Raw genomic sequence first — 13,927 nt, 5'->3', positions numbered from 1 at the left:
CATCCAGCATCTCTTCCCGCCAAGATCAGCATCCTCTCCGCATCCTCTGCACTGTGGGCCTTTATCTTTGGTGAGCTGCTCGAGGGCCTCTTGCGACTCCTGTGCTTTTGGCCTGTGTGTTCACTCGAGGGTCTTCTCCTGCTTCAGCGGGCTCCCCTGTTTGCTCGGGGTGAGCTCTGACTCTCCTGCACTTGGTGAGTCCCTTGGACCTTTCCGGTCTTAACGTTGCTCCTTCAGTTTTCCACGTCTGTTGCTGCTGCCAAGGTTTGTTAGTGCTCCACCAAACACCGACCCCCCTGGTCTCGACTTCGGACGTGGGACAGCTCGTGCACGGCTCCTGGTCTTCCTCAGTGTCGCTGGGTCCTCACAGCTGCAGTGACAAGGTCACCGTCATCACTCCTGCCATTGGTGGGCATTGCTATCTGGGCCACTTGGTCACCTCCGAGGGACAGAGACTCGGTCCCCTCTGCTTGCAGGTTTTTCTCTTCAAAAATCCACCCTTGGATTCCACCGGACTCTTGCACAGTCTTCGCTAGCGGCATCTTTATTGAAGTCCTCCATTGTGGTCTATGGTGGTTTCTGACTTCACTTCGAACCTATGCACCCGGCTTCCCTCGTGTACGTATCCTGGTTCAACAGATAGGGTGAGACTCCAACCTTCTGTCTGCCACAGGGTTTCTTCAGGTTCCACTAGGAAGGGTCCTTCTTCAAAACTGCAACCAGACTTTTATTGAGTTTGCGGCTGAGTTTGCGGCTGTGTTTCCACTCTGCACACAGCCTCCGAGGGGTTCTTGGATACTTACCTTGGGTCCACAGCTCTACTGAGTCTCCTTGTCCAAGTCCCAACTTCAGTCACAGTTCGCATTCCACTTTCTTAATATATGTTTACTAATCCCCGCCTCCTTCCCCTGCAAACACATGCAATAGAATGCATAACTCTTTATGAACATAAGAGTCAACTAGTTTTCCAAATGGAGACCCACAAGAAAGTTTTAGTAAAATCAACTTGAGCAAAGATGTACTTGTTCCCAGTGCTCGACTTTTTGCTACGAAACTCAGAGTCAACAAGACTCAACGACTCCTTTTTGATGTTCAACAAAAACTTTTGCCTGGCTACAGCATCTAGGTATTTAAGTTTGGAAAGTACAAAAGCATGTGTTTTTCCAACCGCGCCTATATTATTTGAATTAGCTCTTTCCGTACCCGATACCCCTTGCTCAAAAAATGTAGTGTAAACAGTAGCAATGCGCTAGAGAACGTCTTCACCTTAGAAGAACATGAAGGAAATAAATGAAGGGGGTCAATAGGGTTTCTCTGCCAGTTTGAGCTCCTACACCGTTTCTCCCGCTAACACCTCCGATAACCCTTTCTCAATTCGCAGCCAGTTCACTGAGTTTCCCTCTACCTCCTGAAGTGGTCCAGGAGCTAACTTCAGGTACCCAACTTCAACATGGTTCAATCTGAGTAATGTTAAAAAGAGGACATCCATCCAAAATCAGAATCTTCAGGACTGAACACTCAGATCAGTTTTCTCCAGGTTCTTCTCAGCACCTAGAAAACCCCAATATTCAGCCCTCCAATTTTGTGTCAATAGCCTTCACCTGAGTTTCAATTTTAACAGTCTTCCAATTCAAATCTGCATCAGAGTATTGATGGATCTAAGCGGGTTCTTAATCCCAAAGAAAGCTCAACGCTTTCAGGAAGGTCCATCGATGTATCTATCTAGTTCAATTTGGCTCCTGCTCCCCACCGTCCCAAAAAAATCACCCTTTCCTTGTCATTTATACAACATGAGGGTCAATTGCACAGAACAAGCTCAAAATGTAAAATTCATGGCTTACATACTGCATCTTGAGCTTTCATTCACAATTCAGTCATTGTATTGTTAAATCATTCAGGTGGGCTGGTCAGGTCAGGGGGAGTAGCAAACAGGGCAGGATCCCCAATAGAAGGGTGGATTCTTGACTGAGTGAAAGCCCCCTCCTACAGAACAAGCATTCACCAAGTATCTGCAGCTGAAAAGATCCCTGAAGTCTCAGTTCAGACAAGGTGATCACCTTCACCCTAGTTTCATATTGCCACTCATCTGGTGCCCCCTGGACCAAGACCTGACCCTCACTTGGGACCCAGACCTTTTGTGGGGGCAACGCTATTTCCTATTTTCCTCTGTGCAGTGAGTGGTTCTGTTTCTAGGATGAAAGCAGTAAAGTGAGCCTCCAGGAACCTCTTCGGTGTGCTCAGGATCTCGTTTCTGCTCCAATGGGAGCCTGCCCATCTAATCACATGATAACTCGACCAATGGAGACAATAGGTATTACACCATCAAGGTGCAAAAGCCCATTTATGTTAACACAACATCCATACACCATATCTTTGACCTCAGTCTCCTCAATAACCATGAAATTGCACTGAACCTTTAGAATATAAGACTCAACTTGACTCTTCCAACCCCAATGCTGCCCAATCCTTGAAGATCATGCAAACGATGCGAAGGACAACTTTTTAAAGCTGAATGGCAGCAAGACTAAAGTACTGATCTGTGTATATCATTCTCTATGCCCTCTGGATTTCTGGACAAACATACCCAGTCCGCTGCATAAATGAGCACCAGTACTCCATGATGGAACAGCAAATAATATAAGCAATGTTGACACAGCCTTATAGTGAGCAACTGGCATCATAAAATGTGGCGCTTCCTGGTTTGCCCAACAGGACTGAAGTTAAATGAGACCTTATACTTTGCTATATTGTGACAGAAGTCCGAGAAACCATCTGCTACGGTTACCACATAATTGCTCTGGAATGGAGCTATTTGTTTGACTCAACTGATGAGGGGAGCTGGGCAGTTAGCCATGGCCTTTGGTATCTTTGCACACAATGTCGGACAATAGGCGAGGGCTTTAGCTCATGTAGACTGTGACCCTATTACACAAGAAAAAACCCGGGATACCAGAGACTAGATCTCAAAATGTGGGAAAGGAGGTGGCATTGCAGGCTTTTACATAGAGGGATTTGGGCTGCAAAATTGGGGCTATGGAGGCAGGTGAGTGTGGGAAAGAAATACTGTTGACTGGTATTGTGTGTGTTTGAAAGCTGCAATTAGAACATTCAAACCTAAACCTGCACCAGTTGCCAGTAACTTGGCTTAGATTTTAGGCGGAAATGTGTCCTCCTTTTCCCAAGCTGGAGCAGTAACACGTTTCTGCTGTTTTCAACTAAAAATATTCTCCTGGATGTTGCTTTGTAGAATCTAGGATCTTTGTATGGCTATACTCCCATAATGTTCTATACCTGGCGATGCCTAAAATGTTCCAACGACTTCAGAATGCAGCAGCTATACTAATGCATACATGTCTGTAGCATGCCCACTAAACACCACTGGCTGCCAATGGAACAACATAACCTGGTTAGGTCCCTATGCATAACGCATAACGCATAACGCATAACGCATAACCCTTGGACAGACTTTGTTATAAAGATTTCAACATTACTGCTCGACTCTGAGCATTCATTGCTCTGGAAATGCCCTCCCTGCAGCCATGCCCCATCTCAAAATTACAGACAGAAGGCAGAGTACAAGTGCTTAAACTTACTGCCCCGTTGCCTTTCCCTGAAGGTTTATTATTCTGCCTTCTGGAAACAATTAAAAACCTGCCTATTCACGAATTGCAGGCTCCTGGCCAGATGGTTAAATGGACCGTGATTGCGATTTGTGTAAACTAGTACTCCACAAAAATAAACTCCGAGAGAGTCCAGTGGAGCAGAGAAAAGGAAATAGACGAGCAAACCAAGAAAGGGGAAGTGCGTGACCTTCCTTGATTAGGCTAATAATTCTACTTTTTTATGTTAAACAAGTTATAGAGATTATAGCGGCTAAAAACTCAGACTTTAAGAGGCGTTAATTGCGCCTTTCGCTCCAGAGAATAAATGGCAGGTAAAATCTTTATTGTGTGGAAAGACATAATGAAAACAGAAAGCTGCTTCCAGGCAACAATAATACTGTAGAAAAGGCCTGCTCCGAATGGTAGAAAAAAAAGACAGAGGGGAAAATAATATTCAAATGTACAAACAGTTCAATATAACATCATATTTCCGTTTGATGCGAGTGTCACAAACTAAAAGTTGCAACGCTATATAAGTAACCTCAGAAAGAATGAAAATCAAAGAAGGTGTTCTGCAAATGTTGGCATCTATGTAAAGGGGAATAAACGCATTATAAATAGGAACCTGTTCTAAATGTTACCAATTTAGAGATTATTGGCAATGGTTCTACAGCAGATGCATGAATATTAAAGGTTAAAACAATCAGGGCTAGGAGACGTCACTTGAGCACTTTGCATTTTGATGCTACTTGGGTACTTTGCATTTTGTTTCATGGTCCTTGGAAAATATTCGAGGTTTTTTCATGTGCAGCAATGATATCAAGAAATAACATTTTAAACAATCTAAAACTATTTAAATCAAAAAAACAGAAAATGTGTACCTTGCTGAGAGCTTCTCTGAACTTTTGTGCAAATTCTTCCATGACAGCTGATGAGTAGATTTCTGACTTTTGCCACAATTCTTCGTTTAAACAATGATCTATTGTACTGTGTGCTCTCCTCAATACAGATGATAAGAGGGTTAAGGTGGTCTGCTTTACTATATGGTTTGAGAGCTGAAATGAGAATTAAGCATATTATAAAGGAAAGAATACCATAAAACACACAAAGCGGTTATTTTTTCGAGATCTCATCGCACCAATTTCAGCAACACTGAACATATGGGAACGTATGACTTGGGTTAGGGAACAGAGCAGATAATTTGCTTTTCATTAGCAATGCTACTTTTTCTTTTAAGGTACCATGGCAAACACTGTTAACCCTATTCCAACAGGTAATCTCTTAAAGTTGAAGGGAAAATCCACATCCTATATGGAAAAAGATCCAATTAAAAACATTTATTAAAGACTGCTTGGAGCACAATAACCTGCTATCTAAGCTCTGAGCTTACCAAGCAAAAGATGAAGTTATCCGCGTGAGTGAGCCATTGGTCCCCAAAACCCTACTACACAATCACAAAGAACAAGCAGAAATAAGAATGCAGTACTGACACATTTAAAATGTCAATCACTAAAAAAGTTCATTGGTGGAAATAAAGTTTAGAAGGTGAGAGTTGCAGTGGATGTAAATAGCGTACAAAATAGAGTCCTTAGCTTACTTAGTCCTATTAAAACAGCTGCTAAGGACCCTTTATCAATTACATGGCATTTTCCCAGAATGACTGTTCATCAGCACCGTGCAACAGGCAGGGAGAAATTGCAACATAAACTGTACCCCAACTATACTTAAATGTTACAACAATGACACAGTGGCAGTACTCACTCAGTCATGAATCCCAACACATAAGCATAACCTCTTATAGATAAGGGTATCAAACTTAAATTTAACAAACACAAGCTTCCACCTAATTAGGGTGAATACAACATTCCGGCATACAGAAATTTCTATGCAGAACTCTTTCCATCAAGAAAAGGGTATACATGTACAGCAAACAACGTTAGCGATAAGAGATTATTCTTACAGTTAATCCTTGGGTAAACATGACTTTGTTGCAGACAGGAGGGACAGTTGTGATCATCACCATTGATAGTAACCGAGAAAGAGGAATAAACTCAGATGTTCTAAATGCATTAGACACCTCTGGCTGTGCTTCATAGATCTGAAGAAATAAAAATATACACACAAAAAGTAAACAATGGTCGCCTGTACACATCAATGCATAAACAGCACAAAGAATAGGTGATCTTTATGTATAATTTAAGAGTCAACACGGAAAGCATTTTTTTATTATGCATAGTTTCATTCAGTGTAAAACAAACACGGGGCCGGCAGAGTGCTCTGAAGTAAGTCGAATGCACATACAAGAAGTGTGAATGCTATACAAGAAATATTAACTGTATAGTTTTCACAGCGAATTACCAAATTAGTTTAAAAAATAAACTACACATAATACATTTAATAGAGGAACCATTATTTTGGTAGCTATCTCTTCAATAGGGACAGTCAGGAAAGGACAGGGGCGGTTCGTTATCATGAGCGTTGGGACCCCACCCTCCCTCACAATTCCTGCAGCCTCTTTTTTCATGGATAGTAATATTCCCCTAACAATTACTGACAGCATTGTCTCCTAGTGAGTCAGGCATTTCCGACAGGCACATACGCCAGTGCGCATGTGCCTGCTGTCGCAGTTTTTACCGGGCTCACCTTTTGTCCATGCTGGCCCTCCACGCGCATCACGTCACACCATCTGTGACGTAATGCAAGCTTGAGCACTGATCACGTCGAGCCATTTAAGTTGCAGCTCTGTGCTTCCCCGGGCAGTGTGTCAATCAGCGAGTTTGCATACCTTCCTTTCCCAGCTCGTCAAACGGTGGGAACAGAACGTCTTATTGATCCCACCTCTCCCTAAGACGCGATGGGAAAGGGGTGGTGTTCACAACAGGCTGCACCATCACATGGATGACTGATCTAAATGGATCCGGCAGGGTACTGATTTCTAGGCCTGGGCGGTAAATTCCGTTCCACTCCCAGAATATGCGGAATTTGGGTAATTTCACGTTCCGCGGAGAACGTGAAATTGCCCCAAATTCTGCGTTTGGCGACTTCGCGAAATTCTTTGCTTGTTCGCTTTCTGAAAATGCGTGTTCGCAAGACATTTCCCCCCCGAGCACGCAAACAGTGATTGTGAACAGGAAAAAAGCATCGCGAACAAGCAATTCCGCGTGTTCGTGGAATTTCTGCGTGTTCGCAGAGATTTTTTAAAATTTCGCGGAGATTTGCGTAACGCGATTACAGAAATCCTGCCCACCCCTACTGATTTCAATTAGCGGTCATCCTGCCCACACGACGGCTTGGACTGTGAGCCCCTGGCACACCATTACCTGCTTTGCCACTCACTCCTTCCGAGAGTGCTGTACAAGCCAACAGTATTTAAAAGAGAAAAAAAAAGTGCAGATGTTATTTATCATTGCATACGTGTCAACTGCTTGGCGAAAATTCATCAAGGTGAGTTTATTTGAAAATAATATCTTGTGGTGGTATTGGCGTTCTAGCTACATTTCTGCAGCCCGATCCAGTTTTCTCACACAGAGCTTGAGACCGGCATATTAAGCCAATTGTTAAACTGGACTTTTATTTAAAGATATGGAGTTACTGATTTACCATTCACCGAGATGTGGCAGTCTCCTCTCTGTATAGAAAAGGCAGGGTTAATTTAAAAGCTGGTCGCTTATCAGGTTTGTTTACTGTGACATTTTCTATTTAAAAGTATAATAAGAGGCCTATTTCCAAACTTTTTTTTATTACTCACATATACCAAATCCTATTGATGTAGTTACAGTATTAGCCTTGATATGTAGACTTTCCAGTATAAAAACAAATGTTGGCTCCGGTCTGGCATCTACTGCAACGTTCGATTCACCTACTCATATAATGTACCATGTACGTTTAATCATCTTTCAGAGCCTTGTGTGGAAGTGAGCTAGTGGGGGGTGAAGAGGATACTACTCCCTTGTACATTTTGGCAACCAGTCTAATTCTGTATTTTGAAGGTCAGTCCGAGCTCTCCCATAGCTGTTAAGTTTACCAGATCCATGCATGCCTAATTCGGCCAGTGACTTGTAGACTTATTTCACCTAGTAAAAAAGCGAGATAACAAGTCCCAGACTTCTAAGAAAAAAAACTGGGACTAGCCTATCAACTAACGAATGGACACAGGAAATCTAGAAGCTATGCCCCCTTCTTCTCACACTCTGTGGGAATGCACGTCACTATCCATTTTGTACATTAGGAAAGGGGTTGTTATTTATGTATTGTGTTTGTAATGTGCACAACACTGTTGGAAACTGCCCCAAACCATTCTGGGTAGAATAACCAAAAGATTGAAGTTACAGGAGTGGATCTTATGGACAGAACTTGAAGCTCCCCATCTCCACTGTGACGGGGACTCCATGCCATCTTGGTAAACAGGAATTATTTCTGCTTCACCTACCGGCTCCTAGCTGTTCCGGATGGGTGTTTATGCCCCATCAATGTCATATTTCCGTGACTGCCACTGGGAAAGGATAGCACTTGGGTAAAAGATTTGTAGAGCAAGATAAACTTTAATGTGACAATGCAAAGTTCAGGAGTAAAAAATAAAAAAAATGTAAAAAGGAATAACAGCTGAGGATTCATATGCAAAGTGTAAGAGATGGATTACAACTTGGGGCAAATTTTCGCTCGAAGCAGAAATCTAGTGCCTTGTTAGTTCACTGCAGTTTTAAGGAGAAAACGCTCACTTACCACTGGTATCAATGGCACAAAGTAGAAGGCATTTCCTCAGAGAAATGCGAGTGAAGCATTTAGGCACAGCCAAAATAACATTTACAACAGTAAATACTCAATCTTAGTAAAACAATTAAGTATGTAATGATTAAAGTGAGACCAAAGCAACAAACATTAGATACTGGATTCTGGAGATATGAACGTATAAAGAAAATATAAAAAATATAATAATGAGAGTGAATAGGGGTGAATAGTTAACAAGCCTATGTGCATTATTAATGACTAGAAATGGCCACCAGAGGCCATCATTGCAAAAACAAATATTTTAAAGCTTCCAGCAAATGAGGATGGAGGAGAAGGGGCAGAGACAATCACCTTGTGGCTGTTACACTGAAATGCTTTGATTGTTAAAGTTTTTCTGAGGAGCGCCTGAGCTACTGAGCTAGGATGCAGGTTCAGGTTTTGCTGCCCCTCTGCTTCTGGCCCCAGCCAAAAGTTTGACCCCAATTTCTCCAATAGGTAAATTGGTTCTGGACAGAAATCCCAATGCTCATCAACTTCCAGGAACTCCAGCAACGGATCTATGAAGGCTACTGACCTCTCGTCCACTCTTTTTTATGCTAGTCATATTCGAGTCCACAGGCCTGTAGAGTTTTTCAAAGTTGCCTTCTGCCTCAGGACCGTCCAGTCTGAATGAGATAGCGAAGTCAGTCTTTATAGGTGCCATATCTTGTCTAATATGGACATGACACTATAGGAAGGCTAGGTGCTCTGCCTCTTGAGAAGCGTTTACAATTCTTGAGTACAAGGGAAAAGACCTTTTATACAGGCATATACAGAAAGAAGGATACTCTGTGCTGCTTTTCACTAAGTCATGTTGCACACTGAGCTGCTGAAGGTGTATGGAAGTGTTTCATACAGTGGTCACTAGGCAATGATTGGCGAAAAGGTCCTAATTCTATTCACAGAAAGTAGCCATACTCAACCCAGACTACTTTTTTGACAGGTACCGTTGCTTTACTGAAACTCCATCAAAGAAAAGCCTGCTATGGGATCTTTTAAGACGGCATTCCACGTAGGGACAGGATGCCACTTGGCTGGTAACAGGCCACCACCAAAGACCAAGCTCCCAGCAGAACCCTATTTCCAAGTAAAAATTAAAACTACTCTTAGTGTTCTGGCTGCCTCATTGAGGTGTCCATTGGTGGTCCCTTTCAAACTCTCTACATATATTCCGAAGATAACTTATGGGGGGATCCTCTGTAATTACCCCAAATGACAACCTGTCAGCAATCTCCAGGCTGACAAATGGTTGCTGCTTTTTCAGAAAGGCATTTCACATCCAATCAGGAGAGTTAATGACTGCCACCGAAGGAAGGAGAGTCACACAGAACTGGTTTGATAACTATCCAGGTTTTACACAGAGAGGGGCAGCTTTTATTAAAATCATCTCTGGGCCCTTCTCGTCAAACATTCAGTATCACTTCTAACTAGAAATTGCTAGGGTGCTGAGGGTAATTTCCTAAATCTTCCCAGAGATAAGATATGAAAATGTGACTTTTACTCCTAAGAAAGGTACTACCATGTGGAAAGCCACTGAAGCTTATGCAGTAATCTAGCATTGTAATTGTGTCACTCCGGGGACATGTCAGTCCCAACGTAGGGCACGTCTTCCTTATATGCTTTACGCACCTAAGCATTGTGGGCACGCAGGTATTAGTTATGGGTTGCTTAGATCATGTAAAAAAGTAGTATTTCTATCCCTCAAAACTGGTTTATTTTGACATGTGCTGGGTAAAGGTAAGTCTACAACCATTCAGGCCCAAAATGGCAGAATCAAAACCAGGATGTTATACTCACCAAAGTAGGGACTGCAATGCTGAACTCAGCTCACATATGACACCTGACAATGGTGTTCTTTCTGCCCCATGCTTATGTGTCTTTTCCCCAAATTTCACACATGCCAAATGAAATTACCCATTTGTTAATATGATTAGGTATCTGAGCACATGCACTGGGGCTATTTAGCAGCCTTTCAATGCTCAGAGTCTGAATAAACCGACAAATCCAGTCCCTTACACGAAAAATACCTAATCAGACTAGGGAGAAAGGCAACTTTCCATTCACAAAGCACAGCAGCAGAGGATTCCAGTGAATTCCAGTTGAATATGTGGTCTATCAAGGAAGTACTAAATGGGAAGAACTTTACAGAAACAAGGAGAGGCGTAAGGAACTGTTAAGAACGAAAAGCTATGGGGGAGGACGATGAGAACAGAAGATGTAATTCAAGAGAGAGTATTAACAGATAAGATATTAAAGAGTAACATTACTTCTAGAGTTAGAGCAAAACATTTCAATGAAAAGATTTATTTTGGGAAAAATCCAGATTTATGATGGAGGTTTAAGGGTTTTCTCAAAAAGAAGGGATTTTAGGGATCTTTTGAAAATTATTTGGAGCAGTGGAAGTTCTACTTGCTCCTACAGTCATTCAGTATGAACCCAATCTCTGATTCGTATTTCTTCGGGCTACTATTTCTAACAAGCATTTGCAATGCAATAGGTCTCGCATTAGGAAAGTTTGAGCTATTGGTCTTGTAAATGACAATTTTTTTATTTATGTGTTTGTTTTGAAAATAGCTAAATTAATAGCTTTGTCATTTACAATGCCAATAGTTATATCTTTCGCAAATGTGACACCTATAGCATTTGTAATGCAACATGTTTTGTATTTACGTGACTTAGATGTATTGATATTACAAATAACAATGGCTTTTAATTTTTTTTAATAAATAATACTTAAATAAAAGTGATTGTAATTTATAATGGCAATAGCTTAAACATTTGTAAATAACTTTTGTGAAGAATATGTTCAGTGTATTTTATTGTGATGAAAATCCAAGATCAGAAGTGAAACATTAACATCTTTTTGTGACATTTGTAATAAAGCTTGAAACATTGAGCGAACATATTTGAACCAGTTGTAGTTGAATGGTTGCACAGATTGATGCTGTGATGGCGCGGAGTGATGCTGTGGCGTTCAGTGATGCTGTGGCGTTCAGTGATGCTCTGGTAGCGCATAGTGATGTTGTGGTGCCCCTGAGTGATGTTGTGGTGCCCCTGAGTGATGCTGTGGAGGCCCTGAGTGATGCTGTGGAGGCCCTGAGTGATGCTGTGGAGGCCCTGAGTGATGCTGTGGAGGCCCTGAGTGATGCTGTGGAGGCCCTGAGTGATGCTGTGGAGGCCCTGAGTGATGCTGTGGAGGCCCTGAGTGATGCTGTGGAGGCCCTGAGTGATGCTGTGGAGGCCCTGAGTGATGGAGGGTGGAGTTGGAGAGTGGGGTTGGAGTTGGAGGGTGGAGTTGGAGGGTGGAGTTGGAGGGTGGAGTTGGAGGGTGGAGTTGGAGGGTGGAGTTGGAGGGTGGAGTTGGAGGGTGGAGTTGGGGTTGGAGGGTGGAGTTGGGGTTGGAGGGTGGAGTTGGGGTTGGAGGGTGGAGTTGGGGTTGGAGGGTGGAGTTGGGGTTGGAGGGTGGAGTTGGGGTTGGAGGGTGGAGTTGGAGGGTGGAGTTGGAGGGTGGAGTTGGAGGGTGGAGTTGGAGGGTGGAGTTGGGGTTGGAGGGTGGAGTTGGGGTTGGAGGGTGGAGTTGGGGTTGGAGGGTGGAGTTGGAGGGTGGAGTTGGGGTTGGAGGGTGGAGTTGGAGGGTGGAGTTGGAGGGTGGTGGAGTTGGAGGGTGGTGGAGTTGGAGGGTGGTGGAGTTGGAGGGTGGTGGAGTTGGAGGGTGGTGGAGTTGGAGGGTGGAGTTGGAGGGTGGAGTTGGAGGGTGGAGTTGGAGGGTGGAGTTGGGGTTGGAGGGTGGGGTTGGAGGGTGGAGTTGGAGGGTGGAGTTGGAGGGTGGAGTTGGAAGTTGGAGGGTGGAGTTGGAAGTTGGAGGGTGGAGTTGGAAGTTGGAGGGTGGAGTTGGAAGTTGGTGGGTGGAGTTGGAGGGTGGAGTTGGAAGTTGGAGGGTGGAGTTGGAAGTTGGAGGGTGGAGTTGGAGGGTGGAGTTGGAAGTTGGAGGGTGGAGTTGGAAGTTGGAGGGTGGAGTTGGAGGGTGGAGTTGGAGTTGGAAGTTGGAGGGTGGAGTTGGAAGTTGGAGGGTGGAGTTGGAAGTTGGAGGGTGGAGTTGGAGGGTGGAGTTGGAAGTTGGAGGGTGGAGTTGGAGGGTGTAGTTGGAAGTTGGAGGGTGGAGTTGGAGGGCGGAGGGCGGAGTTGGAGGGCGGAGTTGGAGGGCGGAGTTGGAGGGCGGAGTTGGGGTTTGAGGGTGGAGTTGGGGTTTGAGGGTGGAGTTGGGGTTGGAGGGTGGAGTTGGAGGGCGGAGGGCGGAGTTGGAGGGTGGAGTTGGAGGTTAGAGTTGGAGGGTGGAGTTGGAGGTTAGAGTTGGAGGGTGGAGTTGGAGGTTAGAGTTGGAGGGTGGAGTTGGGGTTTGAGGGTGGAGTTGGGGTTTGAGGGTGGAGTTGGGGTTGGAGGGTGGAGTTGGGGTTGGAGGGTGGAGTTGGAGGTTGGAGTTGGAGGTTGGAGTTGGAGGTTGGAGTTGGAGGTTAGAGTTGGAGGGTGGAGTTGGGGTTTGAGGGTGGAGTTGGGGTTTGAGGGTGGAGTTGGGGTTTGAGGGTGGAGTTGGGGTTGGAGGGTGGAGTTGGGGTTGGAGGGTGGAGTTGGAGGGTGGAGTTGGAGGGTGGAGTTGGAGGGTGGAGTTGGAGGGTGGAGTTGGAGGGTGGAGTTGGAGGGTGGAGTTGGAGGGTGGAGTTGGAAGTTGGAGGGTGGAGTTGGAGGGTGGAGTTGGAGGGTGGAGTTGGAGGGCGGAGGGCGGAGTTGGAGGGCGGAGTTGGGGTTTGAGGGTGGAGTTGGGGTTTGAGGGTGGAGTTGGGGTTGGAGGGTGGAGTTGGAGGGCGGAGTTGGAGGGCGGAGTTGGAGGTTGGAGTTGGAGGTTGGAGTTGGAGGTTAGAGTTGGAGGGTGGAGTTGGGGTTTGAGGGTGGAGTTGGGGTTTGAGGGTGGAGTTGGGGTTTGAGGGTGGAGTTGGGGTTGGAGGGTGGAGTTGGGGTTGGAGGGTGGAGTTGGAGGGTGGAGTTGGAGGGTGGAGTTGGAGGGTGGAGTTGGAGGGTGGAGTTGGAGGGTGGAGTTGGAGGGTGGAGTTGGAGGGTGGAGTTGGAAGTTGGAGGGTGGAGTTGGAGGGTGGAGTTGGAAGTTGGAGGGTGGAGTTGGAGGGCGGAGGGCGGAGTTGGAGGGCGGAGTTGGGGTTTGAGGGTGGAGTTGGGGTTTGAGGGTGGAGTTGGGGTTGGAGGGTGGAGTTGGAGGGCGGAGTTGGAGGTTAGAGTTGGAGGTTAGAGTTGGAGGGTGGAGTTTGAGGGTGGAGTTGGGGTTTGAGGGTGGAGTTGGGGTTTGAGGGTGGAGTTGGGGTTTGAGGGTGGAGTTGGGGTTGGAGGGTGGAGTTGGAGGGTGGAGGGTGGAGTTGGAGGGTGGAGTTGGAGGGTGGAGTTGGAGGGTGGAGTTGGAGGGTGGAGTTGGAGGGTGGAGTTGGAGGGTGGAGTTGGAGGGTGGAGTTGGAGGGTGGAGTTGGAGGGTGGAGTTGGAGGGTGGAGTTGGAGGG

At 45.2% G+C, this 13,927-nt stretch overlaps 1 protein-coding gene across 1 annotated transcript in view; it reads right to left on the bottom strand.

Annotated features, from left to right (window-relative positions):
• The window catches only part of URB1 (URB1 ribosome biogenesis factor), a 703,763-nt gene that overhangs the window by 510,186 nt on the left and 179,650 nt on the right, over positions 1-13,927 (bottom strand). Inside the window, exons 10-11 of the mRNA XM_078658408.1 lie at positions 5,563-5,700; positions 4,484-4,657 (exon numbers count right to left, since the gene is read on the bottom strand). Coding sequence (XP_078514534.1) covers positions 4,484-4,657; positions 5,563-5,700 — 312 coding nt within the window. The remainder of the gene's footprint in view (positions 1-4,483; positions 4,658-5,562; positions 5,701-13,927) is intronic.

The sequence above is a fragment of the Lissotriton helveticus genome, chromosome 8 (genome assembly GCF_964261635.1).
Source record: "Lissotriton helveticus chromosome 8, aLisHel1.1, whole genome shotgun sequence".
Taxonomy (NCBI): Eukaryota; Metazoa; Chordata; class Amphibia; order Caudata; family Salamandridae; genus Lissotriton; species Lissotriton helveticus.
The sequence above is the reverse complement of the archived record's forward strand: the minus strand, read 5'-3'. Positions and strand labels throughout refer to the sequence as shown.